Source organism: Gallus gallus, chromosome 3 (genome assembly GCF_016699485.2).
Source record: "Gallus gallus isolate bGalGal1 chromosome 3, bGalGal1.mat.broiler.GRCg7b, whole genome shotgun sequence".
Lineage (NCBI taxonomy): Eukaryota > Metazoa > Chordata > Aves > Galliformes > Phasianidae > Gallus > Gallus gallus.
This window is the reverse complement of record NC_052534.1, coordinates 7,594,235-7,618,398: the sequence shown is the minus strand read 5'-3', so window position 1 is coordinate 7,618,398 and position 24,164 is coordinate 7,594,235. Positions and strand designations below refer to the sequence as shown.

Below are 24,164 nucleotides of genomic sequence, written 5' to 3'. Positions count from 1 at the left end.
TAAAAAAAACACAACAAAAACCATGCAGCTTAAAGAACCTCTCATTCTCTTCCTGAAAGATCATTCTTGCCCGGTGCCTTAATAGACAAGCGTGAAATAGAACTGCCTTACGAACCTAGTCATAGTGTAATCATTGCTTTAGTCTTTGTGACAAGACATTATTTAGCAGTGTGCTGCATTTACTCTAGGGCAGGTGTCAAAGACAAAGGAAAGCACTTCTGAGAGCTATTAAAATTAGATGTGCATGTTCTTCTCTCCCACCTTCCTCTCCCTTCCCTCTAATATTCTCAGTATTGGAGCATGCCTTCAAACTGTACATGACATAGCAAGCCAAAATTGTCCAGTTTTCTCTGAGCCACATGCAGGAACACTGTCAAGCATTGGAGGGATCAGCCAGGGTTAGTTGCACCTATTGAGCTGGATGACAGGAACTGCACAGTCTCAGTATTTCATTTTTTATTTCCCACAGCCACAGAGAAGACCAGATATACTTCGGGAAGCTATACGAGGGATCCTAATTCAATCAAACTCAGCCAACGTGCAAAAGGAAAGTATTTGGAGAGAACTTTCAATATTTGTTCTCTTAGTAAATTAGGACTTTTTCTAAAATTCTACTGCAGCTTTGGAAGAAAGACAACAGTTGTCGAGGTTTTTATAGAGATGGCAGTGAGATGCTGCAGAGCCAGCTTTACAAGTAGACCACCACTGACTGGGATAGAGCATACCTACTTAATGGCAAGGATCTTATAGACGATGATTTAGAGAGGTCAATAAAGTCATCTCTTCCAGAGAAAAGGAAAACCCTACAGTATCACGTAACAGGGTTTCCTCACATATATAGAACAAAAGTTACTCAGACTGGCAACTTAAAAGCTATTTAAAATGCTAATATCTATATAAAGTACACATTTAAACCAATATATGAGATATTCCTAATGCTAGAATAGCAACAGAAATATTGAAATGCAATCTCTAGAAATATTCAAGGAAGCACAATAACAACTTGCCTCTTTGCCTAATTCAAGCAATTCTTTCAAGCTGGTTTTCTCTGCCACCCACAGTACTCAGTAATAAACGCTTTCCAAAGATAAGTGTATAAGTATCATTATACCACAGGTATCTCAGAATTTAGCTATCAAAAATACAAAAAGTTGTTGCTTCATTAAAAAAAAAAGCACTATATAACTCTTCAGACAGAGAAATTACCAGGAATTATCAGCTCAATGCTCAAGCTTATCTACCGCACATCACCAATTTTCTCATTGTGCTACACAGTTTTAGCAAGGCATGGAAGAGCATTTGCTTGAAAAATGCTCCACAGATACTCTTGCTCTCTATGGGAAAACTACCTCTTAAAGAGGCTGCATCTATGCCACCTGAAATACTGCATAGCCTAGTAGAATTCCAAGATGGTGTAAGGACAGGAAGCAGCAGATACAATTGCTTTAAACCAGCTTCAGATCGTCCAAGAAAAGCAGTAATCACAATCTGTTAAAGACAAAGAAATTGCTTACCCCTGTCCAAGGATCAGGGCTCCCCAAACACTCCAAAAGACACAACCTCCAAGTAGAGAACCTTCCCCTACAGCTACCAGCCTTTAAATGAGGTTAGGGAAGGGTGGATGCGGGGTTTTTTGCACCTGTTGGGAATTGCTTGCACCTGTGCTCCCAGGGCTGGCTACGCCCTTTCACCAGGTGCTCAATCACTGGTTCAGGCCATGACCTAAGGCTTCTCATACAGATGGCCACACTGATTCAGATTAAAAATAAATTCCATCTCATCTTTGCTCTGGAGCTGAGGAAATCAAATTGCTTTTGACATTATGAAATTTCTTTGGTGTGACTCTAAAACACTGTACTCACCTCTACACATTGCCTTGACTCAAAGCCACACTACCTTGCTGAAGGCTAGTGGCCTTGCATATCAGGTGCAGATGGAATAAAAGAACACCCGAGCCTGCCCTCCCACAGCTTTTTGTCCAAGCTTTCATTAGCAGTAGAGAGGGTTAGTAGGGAGCCCATTCCTCCTTCTTAAGTTTCAGCATCAGGAGTGACAGCTGTGTGACATGAGTGGGCACTGACTGGTTCACAGCATGAACTTCACAGGGCACACCAAACCAGGCTAAAGTCAGAAAAGCGTAAGGAGCACATGCTATAAGCCAGAAAATTACAATACAAAATACCCTCCTTATCTTCTTCCCCCAGCTGGTGGGTAAATTCTTCCTATTGGAAATGGTAACTCCTTGTGGAGTGAGGCAAGTCAAAGACTCCTGGGCGGTCAAGTAATGCAGCATTAGCAAGGAAGGAAGCTCAGAGTCAAGACCACGCTCTGAGCCCTATCCTGGCAGTTTTGAAACTCACTTGAGGAAAGTATGACAAAGTACAAATCAGTTCCAATAGGGCCCAAAGAAGTCAGCTTCTACGTGAGAGCATACGTGGTTAAAAACTAAAGAAAGAAAAAGCCACATCTAAACACCCTGCTTTGTCAGAAGAGGCACCAGTGTGCCAAATAGTTTATAGAAAAGATCATGAAGTTGAGCATACAGGTATCTGTTGAGTTGGGAGGCCAGGAAATCCTGGGGGGGGAAAAAAAAAGCTTTTATTTTTCCCTAAAAAAATCGCAATTTCTACCTTTATTTCTCTCCTATCGTGTCTTTTTAACTGTTTTTACAGATCTCACAGACAGGCAGTTCAATACAGGACAGCAGTCTGTTTTACTGCCTGTTTTCTAGGCAATTGCTGAGATCTTCCAGAAGCAAATTGAAGATGGTTATCTCAAATGATCTTTTAATAAAACTTACACAGAAAATATCCCACGGTGCTCTGAAAGTTGTAATTTCAGAACAGTTTGCTGCAGATAATACTTCTGGAATAAGTACCAACAACTTATTTCTTCTCCAAAGTCAATGCAGGGTCTCCACCATGTTCACTCTCATCAAAAAATGGAACATTTCATGACACATTCTGGCGCCTGCTACATAACTCATATCAAGTACTTGCATTTTCTATACTCGAATCTAAATATGACATAAAAATAATTTACAGTCAAACAGTTCATTTTTACTATCCCTTAGTGACATTCAGCTTCTCTTGTTCTAACTGCCCATATGTCCAGTGAGACCAATCATTCTCTACTGACAGATCCATTTTTAGAAAGAAATGAGAAAATCTTTCATATGCTGTATCGCCACATTGAAAAAGTTTCATCTCCACGATGATCTTTCTGTTTTCTGCAGGCAAGTGCTAAAAGAAATGGATCCCACATAAAATCATTACCTTGAACTGAGTCAGGACCAGAAGCAAATGAAAACTGAACCTTATTTTCAGCTATTTGATGGGCTGCACAGGATCTGACAGTGGGAACACATACTGTCCCAAATGCTCATCTGGGTGAAGTCTCCAGGTTAGCAGCACAGAAAGGCATATCAGCCATGGTTTTCATATTTTCATCATTAAAAAGGAGGTTAGCAATTTAAGAGTTGATGCATATTTTTGGATCTTCCTATTTTACTTCATATAACCACTAAGGACAAGGTCCAGCATGCTAAGAAACCTTTGGTGTTCTTCTAACCATTAGTCAATGCAGATGCAATACATTACCTACTTCTTCAGATGGTGCTCTTCTTTTCAAGCTCTGCTACCATACAAGGAAAAGATAGAACTGTTCCTCCTTATCTTTACATGTACATGAAAGAGATCTGTTTCTGCTGGTACAATGCAAGCGTGACACAAAAAAAGTCAAGTCTGACCAAGCAGGAACTCAGGGCACATAAGTGACACAAAGACTCAGGAAAGCAGGAAGATCCACAGCCACTTTGTTTTGCATCTTCTTGTTTTGTGTCTTATTACCCTACCAGTATTGCTTTGAACTACATAAAACATATATATCCTCTGAATTCCTTAAGGTCTGGCACAGTGTGTGTATGTGTGTGTGGGGGAGGGGGGGGAGAGGAAGGAATTCAGTAAAAAATGTTAAAGTACTCTTAAAGTACTCCAAATCTTTTCTTGATCTGAAATAAATAAAGAAGGATTTTAGCCTTCTCAACGTTTAGTTAAAATGCACAATGCTTTCTAATAAAAGTAGTTGATAATTTCAGTCTTCAGGAGATGCCTTGCCCTTCATGATTGCCAAGGAGCATATAACTGATTTCCAGAGAAACTGCTACTCTGGTCGAAATTCAGTGCATAACCAAAACTTTAATGTCACACACACACAAACATATCTGTGAAGTGACAGAGAAATAGGTAGATACAGATATACTCTTCTAAAATAAAATCTAACACTTCCAATACGCTTTGCCTACTTGCAAGGACAGATTGGCATTGCCCTGATGATGGCAGAACAGTGAAAGACTTTGGCTGCCATCTAAGTTAGGTTTTATAGTTTCATCAACAAGCAACACAGAAGTCTGGATTCTGTTCTGGTTGACCAAATGCATTTCAAGTTCAATTTTCACCTAATCCATAAGCCGAATTATGAACTTTACTTGCCTGGAGGCATTACCAGCAAGAAGAAAAATGAAGAACATTACTATTATCCTTCAGGTTTTGAAAAAAGTGCTGTATCTCTAAAACCTTTAGAAGATGAAACTTCTTTGAATGCAGTGAAAGGTATATTATAAGTTCTGCCTTTTAGACCTGAGAAAATCTATCTGTGTAAAACAAGCGGTGTATCCCAACAGGAGATGCAGCAGAAAAAAAAACAGTAAGGGAAAAAGATGATTGGACAAAACTAGATTTCAGCAACTGTATGTATTAGTTACTGGTGGATGCTGAATCCTGCCATATCACTGAGTGTTTAAGAATAAGTCCATATACACACTCTGTAATTGAATGTCAAGAAAAATGAAAATATATTGTTTTATTGCTACTGTTCATTGATTTATCGAAGTGATTTATTGTCATTGGACAAGAAGACCAACAAATCATTTTGCTGACACCATCAGCTGCCTTAACTAGGTTGTCAGTTCACGACATTAAAGGTAATGGATGGTGATTATTTTACTGTAATGGGTTTAATCAGTGCTTTGAATGACTTAGCAGTCATGTCATAGTATAGCCAACTCATCATTCATCAAGGCAGCATTTTGTTTACCAACATCATCTATAATTCATTTGATTGTTGACAATCATCAGCAAATACCTCTCAGGCTAAGTTTTATCAGAAATGAAAATCTGCACAGCTGCAGCATACTAACTAACTCCACAGACTACAGCCAGAGTGGAAACCTTGGAAGTTGCTTGCTGCCTCTCTCCAAGAAGATGTGCTGCCAGCCAAGTCTGCATTCACATGGGCTGCTCATCAGCCCAGCATTAGGATCTACAGCACTCTGAAATACACAGCGCTTGTTCTGCTTTGTGGAAATCCTCCAGGCAAGCCTTGAGTCCAGTCATAAGCAGAAATTTTGGTGTATTTTAGAAAACAAAAGTGTAATCAACCTGTTCTGTATTTCCATAAGAGGAACCTGTCTGATTTTCTCTGAAATGCCATTCTACACTTACTTTTATTACAATGAAAGTAAGTGTGAAGAACTCCAGACTCATAAAAGTTCCTACTAACTTAATGGAAAAGGGTATATAGTACAAGAGACACCGTGGTGGTACCACCTTAAGACAGGCCCTTAACTCAGCTACTTGTATTATGCCTTTTACAGGGAAAGGAGAGGACTCAAATTGCTGAGAATGCTTCACATTAAGCTGATGGGTTAACAGCTTAATTTCCCACACAGGTATTTTATTAATATAAGTTGATGGAAACTTTCTACAGCTTCAGTAGCTTTTGTACTAGCTTTTAGTGCCTCTTTTTCTCCGACTTTTGCATCGCAGATCTGAACATTGATATTCTGCCACAGATACATGAATAGAGAAATACTCCAGATGCAGCAAAAGAACATTATCAAAGTTCTGCCTTTAAGACCTGAGAAAGACACTGGCTGAGACAGACACAAGCAACGGCTGTTCCACATACCTTAATGTTGAATGAAACCATTTCAAAGTTTTGTGAGATTCCTTCACATTTCAAAAAAAAAATTTGATCATTATGTTAAATATGCAAGAGACCTGCAGAAAAAGAGTTTAAATGAATGAAATTTAAAAAGAATATCCAACCAAAGCAAGAATTATTCCCAGTTTTTAATGCATACTTAATACTTGCCTTCAAAATTCTACCAAATGAATGCATTTTGGAAGTTTGTGAAACAAACACTGAAGATGAAAAAAGAAAACAGAAAAAATATTATCTTTAAGCTGTATTTCAACCACAAACCAGCATTCTATCTGGAAGACTAGAGTAGAAATGACCGATGTAGGACAGAAATAGTGTTTAAAACAATGTACAACAGGAAATTTTCTTCTTCTTGCTCAGGAGGAAATGTACTTCCAGATCTACAGACATTCATATAAACTTTTTCCTGAAAAGATACAGAGAAATAATGGCAGCCATATATAGCACTAGGAATAAGGTATCAAGCATTTTAATAATATCCAGGCAATATCCTTGATGGGGCTATCCATGGATTAGAGATCATCTACAGTAGAGAAATTACTTTTATTGCAGTTAAAAGGAGGCTAAATAATGTATTAGAGATTTCTTCCAACCCTAATAGTTTTTTGCTTGTAAAGGTGAAACTGAAATGAATAGACAGAAGTAATAAAGACTGATACATAGCCTAACAAATGTGTTTATTATAAAATGGAACGACATCAATGGCAAGCAAAACCAAGACTACAGAAACCATACTTAAGCAGTAAAGACTGTTTAACGAGTTAAAAAGCAATTGACATGAGTGCTAGATGGAGCTTCTCCTAAGTACCTAGTTCAACACTGCAGTATTATAAAGCCAGATATTTTTTATTTCCACGATGTAGTTTGCAAGAACAACTTTCTATATCTGTATGTTTCTTCACAAATTAAGTAAGGCCTACAATTATTGACCCTGAAGATTGTTTAACTATGAGGATACATTCCCTGTGTTTAGTACAGAAATCTGCAGCTTAAATGCTTTGAGTGTTTAGAATGGTATAAGATCAGAACTCGTCTCAGATGGTCCAGTCTTGCACAGACTTAGCAGGCACTAGGGTACCTCATCAGAAAGGCGTTATGGCACTTCACAGAACATGCTACCTAAAAGGCAGTTGCTATCACCAATGGTGAACAAAGCAAACCTTAAATATATGCACTGAGAGAAGCTCAATATTTTGTCTATCTTTAAGTACTTTGTTGATGAAACCTGGTTTGGTGAGGGTTTTTTATTTTTAATTTCTTTCAACTGGCTGTCTGTTGGTCGAATCTCAAGTCTGCCTCCTGCCAACAAAACCTTCTGCTATAAGAACATTACCTTTCCCCCCTTCAGCCACCAATCGTTATGCTTCCCTGACAAAGACTTTCTTAAAGACTCACCTTCTCAACATTTAAGAAGAAGCCATCTATGCAGTCAGAGTTATGTGCCCTACAACTCTCCTTCCCATTATTTCCAAGATAGTAAAATAGCATGCAAAGTCAACTTCCAAACAGACATTTTGTTTAGATGTTTTACTGATGTCAGTAGCAGCACTGGGCATATTAATAGCAAAATAAATGAGGCACATTAATAACAAGTGCTTTTGTGCAGATGCCTTCATGGCACACTGATTTCAGAACGCGCACGAGCACTTGGAAGGAAACGTGAAGACATCAGCACACACATGAAGTTAACTATGAGTACCATGTTTAGCTTGGAAATGAATGTGCATCCAACACAGCATCTCTTGGATACCTGGCAGGAGAGGAGACTGAAAAATACGCTATACCAAGGTTCAAGCTACCCAGCTCAGGTAGTACTAGCTCTGAAGATATAGTGGTGCTGACTTCAGGCTGAAATGCTTTAAAAAAAACCATACCAAGTGCCATGCTGGTGGGCTTCATTGAGCTTCTAGAGAGAGGGGGGAGTCAGAATCCCTCATCAGCACAGGATTGATTTGAGCGCCTCACAGAGATAATTAACATAACAGTACTGTCAACCATTTCATTTTACTTGTGAAAGAAGGGAAGGCAGATAACAAATCACACAGGAAACTACATTCACGCTTCTGACAAATCCAAAAAATCAAGAATGGGAAGCTGCATTCAGCTGAAGAAAATGGAAAAGTGCATATTAGGAAACCAAATCTTAAAATCATGATATGTACAGACAAAAGAGAATTTTAATGATGAAATTACAAAGAGGAAAGAGAGTTTTCCAAAAGAGTGTATCAGCAGTAGCATGTCTGCCAAACAATTTCTAGAAGCGGCAAATGGTCACTATTTATCAGAGTTCTGAAATCCATTATTTCAGGGTTTGATAGGAAGCAAGAGAAATGGCACACTGGATCATTTCTTTCCAGGAGAAAAGTCAGATTGACTGCCTCAAACTGAAACGTAACCAAGGAAGGTTTAAGATTAGGAAAGAACAGATACTAATATTCCAGTAAGAGCCTAAAAACAAATCACATATGAAAGCACTCCTTGCTTAAACAAGCTTCAGTAGAGATACATGGATTTGTGAGCCAGGTTTTTCTTTAAAAGATTAATGGAAAACTCAGTAAAGTTCAGATCAGTAAATCTGATTTTTATATCAAGTGAATTGATAAAAACTGTAATAAAGGAAGAAGTAGCAGACACACAAATAAATACAACATAGAAGAACCAAGACACGAACTCAGGTCTCATGAGGGTATTCAGGTTTGCTGAAAGAGTTGATAAATGGGAATGAGGCCATTTCGATTGATCTGCTCCACTTGGATTTCCAATAAGGTTCTGACAAGGCTTCTCACCAAAGGCTCTTAAAAAAATTAAATTGTATGGAACTACAAGCAATGTCCTTTACAGGATTAATGACTTATTAAAATGTAGAACATAAAGCATAAGAATAGTCATTTTTCATAACACATCAAAACCGTGGGCCTGTATGAGTCCTCTTCAACATATTTAAAGCTCGAGAAGGGAATTAATAGTAAGATGGCAAAGTTTCTTCGTGATTCAAAATTATTCAGAGTACTAAAAATGAAAACTGACTGTGACAAGTAGCAGAATGATCTCACAATACTGTGTGACGAGACAATCAATCAGTGTCAGATGAATTTTAAAGTAAAGCATTTGGGGAAGAACTAGTCTAAATATGTATATATTAATGTACTTTAAATTATCTCTCAACATTCAGGGAAGATCTCAGAGTCATTAAGGATAGTTCTTTGAAAATGTCAGCTCATGGCTCAGAGGCATCAAGAAGGGAAAATAGACTGGTAGGAATCATTAAGAAGGGATGAAAAACAAAAGCAAAATCAGTATTATACCGCCTTATAAGCCTACAGCATGCCCACAACTTGAATGCTGCGTGCCTTTTTAGGCAACCCACCTCTAAACGGATACAGCAGCAGATGAAAGCTGGCAGAGGCAACCAAGTACTTAATCCTTATGCCTTAGTTTGATCTGGTACTTCTTCATTTCTGTAATTTCAGGCAGCAGTTTTAAGACTAGAAAAAGCAAGCAGGTTTCTCTCTTTGACCACAATCTATAACTAAAATGTCAAAACTTGCTGCCAAGGATGCTTTGGGAGAGAAAAAGAAATCAGTGGAAGAATGACCTATAAATGCCAGAAAAACATGACTAATACAACAAACTTGGTCAGTATGTCAATATCCACAGACTGCCAGAATTTGGGAAAGTGCTGGGAGAAGTGTAACTGTGTACTTGCTCCACTCATGCTTTATTTTCACAGATATCTGCTCCTGGACAGTATTAAAAACAAGATAGAAGTCTATGTGAATCACTGGCCGCCCTTAGCAAGGGACATCCTGTGTTTCTCATCTGCAAAGTGGTTTACAAGAAGAAACACAAAGAGAACAGAGGTGGACATAATAAAAAAAGAACAGATCTGAAATTTCTCACATTCCCATTCTATCACGTCACCATACTCTACCTGGCTCTGCTTTTTCAAGCCTAAATCAATGACTCTCAACTAGACCTTCACTTTCTCAATTACTGAAGACTACATTATAAGTTGCGTTTCAAATATGTCTGCACAATGCAATATGTATAGGGATTGAAACTCTAAATGGAACCTCTAAAATGTAACTAAAATACTAATTTTAGATTTAGAAGTGGTATTCATTTACAAGATTATCTGCATGTTACTATGCTTACCTGAAGCTACCTATAAAATATCTATATAAAGTATGAAAAGAATAGGAATAAATACTTGTTAGCATACTTGTACACAGAAAAAAAGGTCTTACCCTATAGAGGAGCTACGCTTGAAAATTCAATCATGAGACTTTGTTCCTCCGTATCAAAACACATCATCTTGCACTTTTTAATTGGCTAAACTACAGTAAGGAATCACATCAGACTCAAAAATAGAATAGATAAGAGGGTCTGTTACACACATTAATGTACATATTAATGTACATATTAACGTATATGGTAGTATTAATCTGTTATAGTATTAATGTAGTATTAATTTAATATACATATTAATGTATATGGGGGTAGAGACTCCCGAGTTAGTCCATCCTCTTTGCAATCTGCACCACACTTCAGAATATTGTTTTAAGTGCATAGTTTGAGAGCAGAGAATGATGGCATTTCTTTTCTTCCCAGAGAACTTCATCCATTCAAGTTCAGTGAAGTCTCAAATGGAATGAAGACAGATTGAGTTGAAAAAGGAAAGGATACGAGCAGAACAGCCAAAGGAAGCTCCAGCTTCAACTTTCATGGAATTTGTCTTGCTCCTCATTTACCTGAATTTGTCAACAGCAACTGCACCATGCTTGGAAGCAGCTCTACTTGACTTTATAAGAATACGTTCTCAAAAAAAGAAACAAATTCATCCACAGTTTTTTTATTACCTTCAGAATGTCATCAGAGTTTCAAATTCAAGCAATCAATGTGAACGAGAATAGACTATAAAAGCAAAGATTATTGCCTCAGAAATAGCTCTGCTTTCTGCGCCTTTCAATAATGAAGCAAGAATTTTATGTAAGATACCAGAGTCATCAGCATGGTATGAAGGACAAAGAGACAAATACATGATTAGATAGCAGAAAATAAATAAATAAATAAATAAATAAATAAAAATAGATCTCACATATTGCCCAAGAAAGAGCTAGAAAGAGGGCCATCCTGTTATTTTTGCAAATATCACTCTTAAGTCTACATCTGCAAAGACTGTAGGATCTACCTTTCAAAGTCTGAACTTGAAACTTCTGTGCTGCACTGAGAAAATGAAATGCTACTACCAGGAAAAAAAAAAGAAAAAATGCAAAAAAAGTCAAATGTATTCCTGCAAAAATGTAGTGTGTAAATTGCATGCAGATGAGTTGTCATTTTCTAAGAGCTCATCTTCTCCCATTGGAAAAGCAAAATGTAACTCTGAAGCATGCTGTTCACAAGCTGTTTATGGGCTACTAAGACAAACTAGAAGATATGCTCTGTAAATTCTATTTTCACCTGTTCCTTGCTGATGAAATACAGCTGAAGACCTACTTTTAAAACACAAACCTAATTTATTCCTTGCTATGAGCCAGAGAGAAATTCTGGAGTGTCTTTGATCATGAAGACATATCCTATTGTGAAATATATGCCAGTTGCTTAGATTAAGAGAGACTGGGGTTTCTTTGGTTAAACTCTGCCACTGAAATAAGTTTTCTTTATACTGAACATTTTAAAACTCTTAGTCAATTTTTTTTGAAACTATTTCAAATGCACTGCTGTTAGTTTAGCTATTTCCTTTTTATTTTTACATTATTATGCATAAGTCAAAATTATACAGAACTCACCTAGACTGCTGAAATGAATTTTCTATTCTAGCCAGTTTAGAAATGCTCAAATAGCAGCTATTAAAATTTCAAACCTACAGCACAAGCACTGGCTGCTTAAAATAAAAACAACCCAACCTCCAATCCTGCAAACCAAAATCACAGCTAATCTTCAGTGATCGCTGAAACTCCCAACGACCTTAATGGTAATAGAATAAAACTCCAAAAAAAAAAAAAAAAAAAACCCAAAAAAACCACCAAAAAAACCACCCACGTTACTGTCTGCCTGTTCAGGTAATGCATGCGGTTTATACTTGAGAATGTTATGCCATGACGTAATGTGATAAACTTTCCTATTCAATGACTTTCACTAATCTTTCTCAAAACTATATATGCTTTTAAATTAATTTCATGGGAGGTTTTACAGACTTGCTTGTTCTTTTGAAATAGAAAGAAAAATAGTCATTGACATGTCAGCATTCATTAAGACGAGAAAAAAAATTGAGAACAACTTTGCCTACCGATGCAGTCCCATTCTGGGCTCCTCACGTTCTAACTCAGCTTTTAGAGGGATTCAGAATTCCGACCCATTTAGATCCAGCAGTGGTGAGAGGTGGGAGGCTTTAATGGTTCAAAAAATCTGGGATGCACACAGGATGGACCACCATTCTCCATCTGCACAAACAGAACAATAGGAGGGGAATGTTATGAAAAGCAGTACATCTGTGTGAGCAAACTTAGGCTATATATTAACAGTCACCTGACAGCTATCCTCGCAGGATATTAATTAGAAACCGAACTAGAAACAAATATGATAAATGTGCAATTCCAATTCCCTCTCCTTTCAAATGTGGCTTTTATGCTGTATTTGCGGACACAAACATAATAGCATTCTCAGAATATCATTTTAGCCCTTTTAATGTAACATTTATTCTGTTATGTTGATTTCGTTCATCTCTGAGCTAGAATTTAACAGTAGATTAGATCACTTTAGAGCTTTTGTTACTATGGTAACACTGCACTGCAGTTATATTTCTTCACCTCCAATCTCGATTTTGAGGTGACTGGTTATATTTATTCCCCGCCTTTACAGGATCTCAGTGTGATGGAAAAGCATTTGGTGGAAGAAAAATGTTAGCATAAGTTCCCACCATAAGGTGGGCAATCCACACTAGTCAGTTGGTGTTAAAGGTTAAGTACGCTTTGGGTTAAATGCAGTCACTTAACTCTTGGGGGCTTTAAGTTCTAAATTAAATTGAATTACAGGTGTCTAAAATTTCCATGGGTCACCCTCGGGTCCCTTCTCTCAATGCCTTAGAAACAGTGTGAAGCTGTGGAAGTACTCTGAAAGCAGATCAGCTCAAGATCCTTTCTTCAAAGAGGGATGTATTATCCACTATGAAAATACAGGAAAACCAAACAATCAACAAGATGTTGCTATATGCTCTACAAAACCTTCTTCCTCATGGAAGATGTGCTCCATGCTACAGAGAACTTCTGCACTTTTGGGCTGCAAGATATGGAGAAAGTCCTCAGTCCCAGAAAGCCCAACCATTCCAAAGGGATCTCCACTACCTGTATGGAAGGCAAAGTACTGCTGTGTTGGTGAAGGTGTTGTTTGGTCACCTTTCATGAGCACTAAGCATTCACAAAAATAGAGATAGGATTAGCACCGGGCTTCTTAAAAAACATCATCCGACATTGGTGACTTTAAGCTAAGAAGTTGCTCACATAGAATGGCTTAAGTATAGGGAGCTTAATCTTCCCAGTCTTCCTCTGCAAAAGGACAATGACTCTTCAGCCAAGGCAGCCTACATACAGATACTTAGTGAACAAAATTGTCGTCCGGAGTCAGGACCGTCTCTCCGAAAATTACTAAGGAAGTGTAAGCCTATTTTCTCACAAAACTAGGACTGATGTCATGGACGGAACACAGCAGTTCCATTTGAATGTGAGAAAAATCTTCTTCACTGTGAGGGTGACGGAGCACTGGAACAAATTGACCAGAGAGGCTGGGGAGTCCTGCACAACCTGCCGTAGGGAACTGCTGTAGCAGGAGGTTGGACTTGATCATCTCCAGAGATCCCTTCCAATCCCTACAATTCTGTGATTCTGCAGTTCTGCAATATGAGCAATAGTCCCCGCTAGGCATTCTTTTTTTGGGCTTCCTTTCTTAATGGGAAATTTCAAGAAAAATGTTTGGACAAATTATTGCACAGAGCGTTTTTCCCACAGCATTTTTTTTTTTTTTTTTTTTTTCTGGAACACGCCTTCATCATCCTGTGAAAACCAAGTCAACTTCAGACAACTCAGGAATCTGTAAAATACAGCTTACACTCAGAGATAAGAGTTTCATTTCTGGAAGCTAAATGTCTCCAAAATAAATCCTCTTTCCCTGGTCATGCTGGAGCCTCAGCTCCCAGTCCTACCTCCTCCATTCCCAAGTATTTCTGCATCCTCTATGAACTCCCCAGATACATCCAAAAAGAACAACCAAAAAACCCTTACTGCAGACAGCAGGAAGGATTAATTACTTTTTAATTAGTGGCATTACATTAGCCTACTTCTGCCCGCAACCACAGGGTGGCGATCACGTTCTTTGCTATCAAATTAATGGCTGATGGATTGCAAGGTCACTTTGAACAAATAAACAGTCGGTGAATTTTTCTCAAAGGAGACTTTCTAATTCCTTCTAGTGCTGGAGAACTGCAGAATAGATCTCATCCCACCTGCACCTGATTGTCTTCACTGCAAATCTAAATCCCCACTTTGAGCTTACATCATCAGTTGGTCTTGTTTCCTCTTCCCCCCCGCTCTGAGTCCAATGAAAATCATCAGATGATATCATACTAACATTCATTTCAATTCAGTAATCGTTTTAAGTTTTGCCAGATATCTCTCATAAATATCTCTGATTGAATAGTAATCGGTAATCACTACAATGTATATAATAAAAGTAACATATACGTAGCTACTGCAGTGGCTAACTAAAGCTCTACTAGGTTTATCCTTGAGTTAATGAAAGAACTTAATATTTCACCACCTCTTCAATTGTTTTTTATATCATTTTACAGAAGAATAGTACCTGAAATGTAAAATTTGCTCCCAAAATGTACAGATTTTTCTTGGGTTTTTGTTTTTCTGAGCTACTCCTTCCAAAGACAGGAAAGACAAAGATGATAGGAATTCACAAATAAACCAGGAGCAACTGCACGGGATCCAGTTAATTTTGAATAGTACAAACAACAAAAAAAGTAAAAATAAAATCATTAAAATACATGACGCAGAGCACAACGATACCTGTGCTTGCAATTAAGAGAGAGTGGATTTGCTAAGCGTTGGTCACACCTGGGAGAAAAGGGAACACTTTGGGAATTAAAGCACAATGGTAATTTTCTTTGCAAAAAGACAGCTTGAATTGCCTACAGTCGTGTGATCAATTGCACATGTGGCTGTAAATCTGCTCACTGGCAGACTTGTGTCTGCTTCGTACAGCACCAAGTAAGGACAGAGAAGAGAAGAGGACAATCAGACTCTGCTCTACGCACTCTGCCTAAACATTCACAGTTTTCCAATTCTGTTTCAAAATAAAAAAATGTATTTGCAACTAGATAGACAAATGAAAGTTTACATATAAACATATAGGCCAGGTTGATCCTGATGGAGTGAGAGAACCTGTCTGGAATGAAGAAGATTATGCCCTAAAGGAAAAAATTAAAACAGCCAACTTATTTAGGATGCAAATATTTTTACATTTATTCAGAGCTTTGCTTGGTAGGAGAAAGAGAAATTGTGAATATCTGATCTGTACCACATCAGAAAAAGCCAAAACTGTTGCAGGTATATTGGGTTGATGTAGTACTACTGAACAGAAGCCTTTGGCTGTAGAATGGGGGTACATGGGAATCAATACTCACATTGGTTCAAGGCATCAGAGAATAGTATGATGCATAGAAAATTATCACTCGCTTGGGGGACATACTGTGATATTGTCACATAACCAGGCAGAAGAAGCATCCTTCCCTGGACTTTGTTTTGTAGGATCTGATTCACCTTTTGGACGAGTGCTAATGTACCCTTGGGGAGACCTGTTGTAGAAAATACATCAGTGCCTTCTATCCATATGTGAAACATTTCAGCAGTATTGGTGGAAACCGTCTCCCTAACACTGTGGTGTAGAAAAGCATGCACATACCTTTACACTCACAGTACAGACCCATCCTCCTATACCAGGTATCACCATTCCTGAGTTTTAGCAAGCGCACTGAGAGGAGGCTGCCATTCAAGAGAACAAAGAAAACCTGTCCTCTTGCTCTATCTTCAGAAGAGCTCTGGCTCTCTGAAGGGCCCAGCAAGTGGAAATGGCTGGAAGTAGAAAGCTTGCTTAATGTGGTGGCTGAATCAGCCAGCATGTTGGTGGGGCTAAAAGATCTTTCAAAAAATGCCAGCACAGAAAGGAACTGAGGAAATATCAGAAAAGGTTAGGCTGAGACACTTAAAAAGAATTGTGGATATTTCAAAAGATACTCAGACATGCACAGACCGCAGGTAACGTGCTAGTCCTGAAAGGAAATTCAGTGAAATAGCTGAGAAACAGAAGAAACAGGAACAAACTTCCATCCATGGTCAAGTCTTCTCTACTAATTCAGTTCAACCTGTTCTCAGAATGAGTCAGATGCTCCTGAAGAGAAAGATGAACAACTCCAGACAGAGGTCTGTAGTCATTTTAATAACTTTCTTGCTCTTACAGAGGAACATTCACGGCAGTTTAAGTTGCAACCATTGTATCAGACGTGCCCCTTCCTTTGAGTCTTGCTATCAGGGGGCAGAGCGGGTCTCAAACCCTATCAAGGTGAAGAACCTGAGAACTGAGGGATGCTGCAGAAGTATGAGTGCTGTGCTGCTTCTCCTCCTTCCCTTTGGGAGTGTAGCAGCAGCTTCACATCCCTCCATGATGGCATTTCAGGCCAGCAGCACTACCTTAATGGTAAATGGAAAATGGGAGCAGCTCTTGGATACGAGAGACTGGGCCTGAAAGGCAGGGCTGAGCTGCATATAATCATTCCTTAGCAGAGAGGCACAGGGATGATTTAGGTTTCGTTGCAAGAGACAAAACTTGCTTTTCCCAACATAAATGCTTCTTAGCTCTACCTCTGTGAAGTCTCAATGGTAATGGAGTGCCTTGTGGATCTTACCTGGAGGCTGAAAGATGAAGTGTATGAGGTGTCTCATCTCACCTAGGTGTTTCCCTGAAAAAAGGATGGTGAGTAGTGCTCTCTAGCACTGGCAGTGGATAAGGTAAGACATATTGGCTATATCACTTTTCTCAGGCCCCAAAATAAACAGTCCAGGCAGTAAAGATGGCCTGAAGTTAGTATGGATCTCTACTAGAAAGAGAAGCATATAATTTTACCATGTATGACAGTTGGTTGACAATGACCGGATTGTTCTTACAAGGCTTTAAATCAAGTAGTTTGACACACACTGGAAGGCACCTGCCATGTCTCAATTAGGCTTTTAGGAAGTGCTAATTACACTGAACTAGTTGGTAAGAACTTTGTACTGAAGCCTCAAATTAGGCAAAGCAGCCTGGCTGGCAGCCAGAGCCCAGAGCCAGAAGTGAATAGAATCCAATTTGACTTAGTCAAACTTTTGTCCCAAGTGGCCACTGAAGTCCAGTAAGAGGTCAACCACAATTCCCTGTCTGCACCAAAAAAAAAAGGGACAGAATATTAGTATAGTCCCCAGGTTCCTAAATATTCACCTTGCTTAGCATTTCAGGGTAATGCAGCTCTTCCCCAATTTTTGGAACAGGCCATTTTTTCCCACTATTACATTTCTTTGAGTCCAAGTATAAAACAGAAACAACAATAAATTATTATCCATGTTTGTTGTCACTGCTGAGTTTGAGTCCCTCATTTTGGTGAGATGAATTTGTCTGATGTCACACATTTTCCTCATGATGTTTTCTGTGTTTTAGTTTTATAGAAAACTAAAGAGAGAATTACGTATAACGTGCCAGATCTTCATTTGATGGAAAGTGATGGAAGTCAGGACAACTCTAATTTGACCAAGTGAAAAACAAGACAATTTACAGGAGAAGAGGTACAGAAGCAATCTAATATACCTTTCACTTTAATCATGTGCTTTTCTGCAGATAAGTAAAATTCTCAAGATATATGATCATGTATCCCATAAACATCCTGTATATTTGGTGAGTTATGCTTTATTAAGGTATGCATGGCAACTTACTTTCTGATATTTATCCTGTTAAATCTATTTCAGTTTCGTACTGCATGTTTCCTAAACGAGGGCACTACATTTCTATTCATGTGTTGTTCTTCTGTTTTTGTGTCCTTGCAGCTGATTCAAAACCAAGATGATGAAGAAAGAATAAGAGAATGTTTACAGTAGTCCTTTGCTGACAATGACATTTAAAGTGGCAGATGATGACATGATAACAGAAGTATTCAAAAAATAATCTCAAAATCAAATCTAATCAAAATGCTATATATTTGTGTTTAAGCTGTAAATGTGGTGTGCTGATTTGATACTTTTTCTGATCTGTTTGTAGTCTTCAAATGAGAATCAAATTCAATAGACTGGGCCCCCAAATACAAAACGAGTCGTATTTATTCAGGAATTAGGCTTACCAAAATAATGAGAGCTGTTTAAGACTGTTCATCCCCAGAGTTTCAGAAGCGAAGAGGTTAAGACAATTTCATGCTTCTTTGTTTCTGACAGCGTAAGTCCAGGGGCTATGAAGGCCATCTGCAGCAAAATTCTTAGCTACAGGCAGTGTGGTCTTCTTGCTTTTTACATTGCTTAGATGCTCTATGAGACTGATAATAATATTAGAGGCAAGAAACTAAACGCTTGACCCGACACTTGTGTTGCGATGTATTACACATCACAGAAGTGTTAATTATATGTAGAGTTCTACTGGCCTGTAAGGGCTGCAACATCAGGCAAAGATATTCCGTCTCCAAGACCAACTTCTGTCCTTAGATAAACAAAACACAGCTGTACCATTGGAAAGAATTAGACTGACTTTTCAAGAGAAATATTTTGGGCTTTATAAACTCATATACGGAGTTGCCCTAACTGGCTTGTAGGTATGGTTTAATTTTTATGTTCCCTTTGGATAAATTTGCCATGTGCTGAATCTACGTAATATTGGTTTCCTTTCACAATTTTTGAATTCAAAATAAAACTGAAGCTCATTATGGTTTAAAAATAATAATAATAAAAAAAAAAACAGAAAAAAACAACAACTTTTTTTTTTCCCCCATAATTTATGGTTACAATCTTTGACTCCAGGGATAAGCCCTCTCCAGCCAGGATCACCTCTCTCCTTTCTCTCAACGACTGTGGTTTTGGGCTTCCAAGTCACAGAATCAGAATAATCAGAATATATATGGCTTCCAGTCACAGAGTCAGAATATCCCGAATTGGAAGGGACCCATAAAGGATCATCAAATCCAACTCCTGGATCCACACACTGTTCCTACCCTTAAGGATTTAACCATAGCCCAAGTACTTCCCTTCATATTCTCTCTTAGAGGAAGAATGGGGTGAAAAGGATACCCGTCACCTTTCACAAAGCTTTGCATTATCCTGAAAGAGTTAAAAGTATGCCGTAAAAGCACACGTATGCTGCACTGACCAACTACCATCACCCGTCATCTATTAGCTGTGCTGACAGACAAACACAAATCCAGTTCACGCTCTACGCTTCAATCTGCACTTCCTTATTAGCCTTCACTCATCAAGGATCAGGGCAGGTTCTTTAAACCTTTTGTTCTTTGATGCACTGGTTTCTTGAACCAGGCAAATCAATACATGCAGTTTTCTCCTAGAGAAATACCTGTCCCCTTGACCCACACACTGATTTAACTACTGGTCTGTCTTAACAGCCAACAGCAAACAAATAGGCATGTTACACTGAGCACTGACAAAAGCTTCCTAATTTTTTCAGTATCTTCTATCATACGTCATTACATTTGTCTCCTTAAGTCACATAACATGAGATGAAGACCTTTCAAAAAGAGTATCTAGGGTGTTAAAACCTGTCCTTGTGGTGCCTGGTTTGTTATGATGTTTTCAACACTCTCCTGCATTTATACTGAGATGTTGAGAGTATAGCTGAAATAAACCTGGCTTGCTTTCTAGAAGTGCCAGATTTTGTTGTCATAGTCTGTTCATGTTTGCTTGACATGGGGAAGTTTTTATCTGTCTGAAGTGTGCATGAATGCAAACCTCAAATTAAATCTGCATCTACAGCTTGGATTTCAGTGAAGCTACTCACAAAGAATTGGTGAATTTTCAGGACATTTGACAAGCTTTTTCTAAAACTGATGACACTCAGAGGTCTGGATATAGTCTTCAGCACCATTCCTCCTTTTTTTTTTTTTTTTTTGGTCATCTTTCCTAGGCCAGTTTCTTTATTACTAAAAATGCAAGAACATCACTCAAACGATGCTTATTTACATTGCTGCTTTCATATCAAGCAATATAACTGTCTCCTGAATTACCCACTTCAGAGGATATTTTAGTAACAGAGTGTAAACACTGGTTTACTAAAAATCTGATGTTCTTCTTGCATAGATGCTCTTGTGAAATGAAGGAGACTTCTGTGGCTCTGGATATTTCAAGGTTCAATAAATTTAGTGAGCTCTGGTAGGTACATGCAACAGAAAACGGAAGAGCTGTGTGGTCCGGGAATCAACATATTATCATATTCACTGAAGTTTGAACTAATTTAGACCTAGTACCATCAACCTGTTTAGGTGGAAAAAAAGTCAACATCAGTGCTCTTCATCTACCAGGTGCTATTATGTTTCATCCAAAGCAGCTTCTAATTTTGATCTGCTAACCTAATTCTTTTGCAGTGAACACACTTGTTTTATTGCCTTCTCAAAATCAAGACTTTTTCAAGCTCAACATCTTCATCCAGAAAATATCAGTAAGTTGCTAAGATATCAGTTTCTTGAAGCGCAACGTACCTCAGAAGCCTGGGCAACAGAAAGGTAAGAATATCACCCATGGTGGTAATGGCTGCCAATGGCGCTACATATAGGCCCTGACACCAGTTGCTAAACTTGGGATGACTCAATTCTGCACCTTCACTGCCAAACAACGCTACCTCCCAGCTAATTCATCTTCTGCAAGATCCTTTTCCTTCTCTCCATTTCCTGTATTATTTTCCTCCTTCCTTATTTAAAGAACATTTGCATGCTTTTTTTTTTTTTTTTGCTCTAGGAATGGAGATGATACAACCCTGAACGTGTACATGGTTTTCAAAAATTTATGTCATTAGCTGAGACACTAACTGTGCCTCTGTTCCTCAGTAAGATATATTAAGGGCCAGCTATAATTAATGGATGCTTCTATGGCTCTTAGTGAGGCAGAACTCCAACTGGACCAGTGGGATTTTTATCCAAATAATGAAAATATCACAGCAATTTCATGATATTCTATTTTACAAATGGGACTTTCAGAGGTCAGAAGATTTCAGTTACAGTTATGTATGGATTGCTGGATCGAAGAACATGCACCACAGGGAATAAGAGATTGACATCTGTGAATAAAGGGAAAAAAAAAAAGGCACATCTAGGATAACGAAAAGTTGCTTCACAGACAGCAGACCTTTAAAAATGCTATGTTAATACTAAAAATATACACTGGGGGCTATGATGGCAGCCTAGGTGCACAAATGGTTTGTAGGATGACAGCTATTTCACTATGTGTCCCTTATCGGGGGGGAGCACTACACTCACCTTTATAAAGGGTGGCTTTCATCTTCAACTTCTCTCTTACAAGCACGAGGGCATTACACGTAGGAGTGAATGTGAGATACCTTGCTTAGGGACACACATAGCACAGGGTGCCTCCATGCAGATATTCAGGTGTAAGTACTCTCTTCCTGTATAGTTATTTAAAGGTCCTACCAAAACCAAGTTGGTTTTGACCCAGTTGATACCTATCCAATAGCGAATGACTGCAGTTGAAATCTATCTGTACGCTGCGGATGCAGAATGGAAAAAATTAAGAATGCTGCTTATATTACTCTAGCATATATTCTGTTTTAAATACAACAGTAACTGTTTGCAGCTGATAACAAATAGCACACAGCTTACATTTCCATCACTGTGCACAGGACAGGCTTTTTACCACTACTTTCCTTTACTTGCCTCAGGAGCGCAGGAATGTTTGGCATGTTGTAGCCCTTACAAAAAATTTAGTGAGTTCTGATATAATCCACTGAAGAACAGCAAAGCTGAAAGCCAGCCAAAGCTACATAAGGACAGCAAGTTATTAACAATACATTCATTACCATAAAGGTACAGCAGCTGCAGATGAGTCATTGCTGTGAACCTTCATAATGGCTCTTTCTTCTACCGTCTTCTACCAATATTCATATTTAGTACATGTCAGAAAAAAGAAAGAAAGATCTTAATAAAATACCACTCACTAATGGGGGAAAAAGAGCAGAAAAAGGAAAGGATAAATGGAAAAAAACATATTTTGCATGCGACTACTTTAATGCCAACCAAACTGAATATAGTTGATATTTCTGCTGAACGGCCAATGACTTTTAGGAGCCGTACAGAAAGTGAGCATTTGTAGCAGAAGATGTTGAAAATTAATTTCTATGGTCCCATGATGCAAAAATTCACTCTCAGCTATTTCCTCCATGGGCTAATCCCTCTTGTCATTTCAGTAATCCTCATTTCTGCACCTTGTAAGCTTAAATCATGTTTCCTGTGTAGTAGTGTGTTATGTCAAATGAAGATATTCAAAAGTCTCCTGAAGTCTGGTGAGAGGCCTTATCTTTACTCAGAGTTTCTTCAGTTGCATTTAATTTCTCAAGGGAATAGCTGCAACCCAGTAAGCACTGCATTTTAGCAATTGCCTGCTCAACTGGGGATAGGAATGAAGTATTGCCACTCTATGTAAGGCACACCATAAAGGAAGACACCAACATATTTTAGTAAAAATTCTCCTTAGACTTGATCAATGAATTATATGCCTTGCTTATACTTTATGGAGACATCTGAATTTCCGTTCCCCATTTTATATTGCCCCCAATTTTCTGATGGTGTTGACTGTTCACCTTCCTCCTTCTCTCCCTCCCCAGTGATATAACATTTTTATGCATTTTGGGATTACCTGAGAAAAGGTAGAAAACTCATATGCAAAACATATACTTAGACAAAAACTTATATTTATACCTATACTGTGTATACGTGTGAGGCTCTTCTGTGAAAAAAGAACCAGGAGAGATAGGTGAAGAGGGTGGTGACATCCTACTGAACCTCTCTCTTCCTCCCTGAAGCTCCTTTTCTTTACATAAAATTGAAAGTTTGCTATTTCCTACGTGGAATATAAAACTGAAGAGATCAGAAGCACAGAGATTTTTTTAATTTCTATGGAACAGGAAAACCATTGCCTGGCTAGTTTAACAGCTCTGTCAGATTTTGCTAGAAGCAATGATGAGCACAGATGAGCTCTTTTTTCTGCTCCTGCCCCAGGACTGGAGAGGCAGAGTTCTTGCAGAGTGAGCATGCATGAGTGAGGTGAGTTAATTCAGTAATAAGACTGACTCTTTTTAATCACCAACTCCCTTTGCAAATAAATAAAACTACAAATTATACCAAGCCTTCCAATCTTTATACTTACGGTGTAATGATCAGACCAACTATCTAAAAGAAAACAACAACCCTCTGCTGTCTATAGGTAGCAGTATCAAAATATACATATATAAATCTAGAACAGACAAGTAATTAATGCAGGATTGGATAGAAAATACGTTGTATTATCCTGTACTAAGGCAAAAAAAAAGTTACAGACCATGATATATTTATTTCATTAAACATAGTTAATATTCAGGAGATACAGGGCTGTAATTCCGTGGTCTAAAGATACTGCTGAATTGGCAATGAATTTTAAGTTTGTCAATGAACTGCTTGCTTCCAACAGGATGCTGCTCTCTTGTCTCAATGTCACAGCAAATTTCTCTTGGAAAAGGAGATTTGCTTTACATCACTTTGTCTTTTTAAAACACTGTGATAAGAATCATTTTAGCCTCATTTCTGACACCCTGTGAAAAGCTAGACCTATTCAACTCAGAAGCCTTTATTACTCTCCTGAAAATAAACCACTGATAACCTCCCTTTGATCTGTCCACAATTTGCATTTAGAGTTCATATTTTTCCACTGTCAGACTAAGTGATTCATGTATGGATTAATGAACATTAACAGAAGCAAGGCTTGAGAGTTGAAGTTACTACACTGAATACAAGGACAACCTTCTGTTCTATCAGTGAGAGGCTTACACGTGCATTTCCAAGTTCTGCTTTTTGTTTTTCTCCCTCCCACAGTCCCTTGAAA

At 38.3% G+C, this 24,164-nt stretch overlaps 1 protein-coding gene across 1 annotated transcript in view; it reads right to left on the bottom strand.

The window, feature by feature from the left end:
- The window catches only part of FSHR (follicle stimulating hormone receptor), a 210,601-nt gene that overhangs the window by 99,908 nt on the left and 86,529 nt on the right, over positions 1 to 24,164 (bottom strand). Inside the window, exon 3 of the mRNA XM_025148544.2 lies at positions 12,293 to 12,446. Coding sequence (XP_025004312.1) covers positions 12,293 to 12,306 — 14 coding nt within the window. The 5' untranslated portion in view covers positions 12,307 to 12,446. The remainder of the gene's footprint in view (positions 1 to 12,292; positions 12,447 to 24,164) is intronic.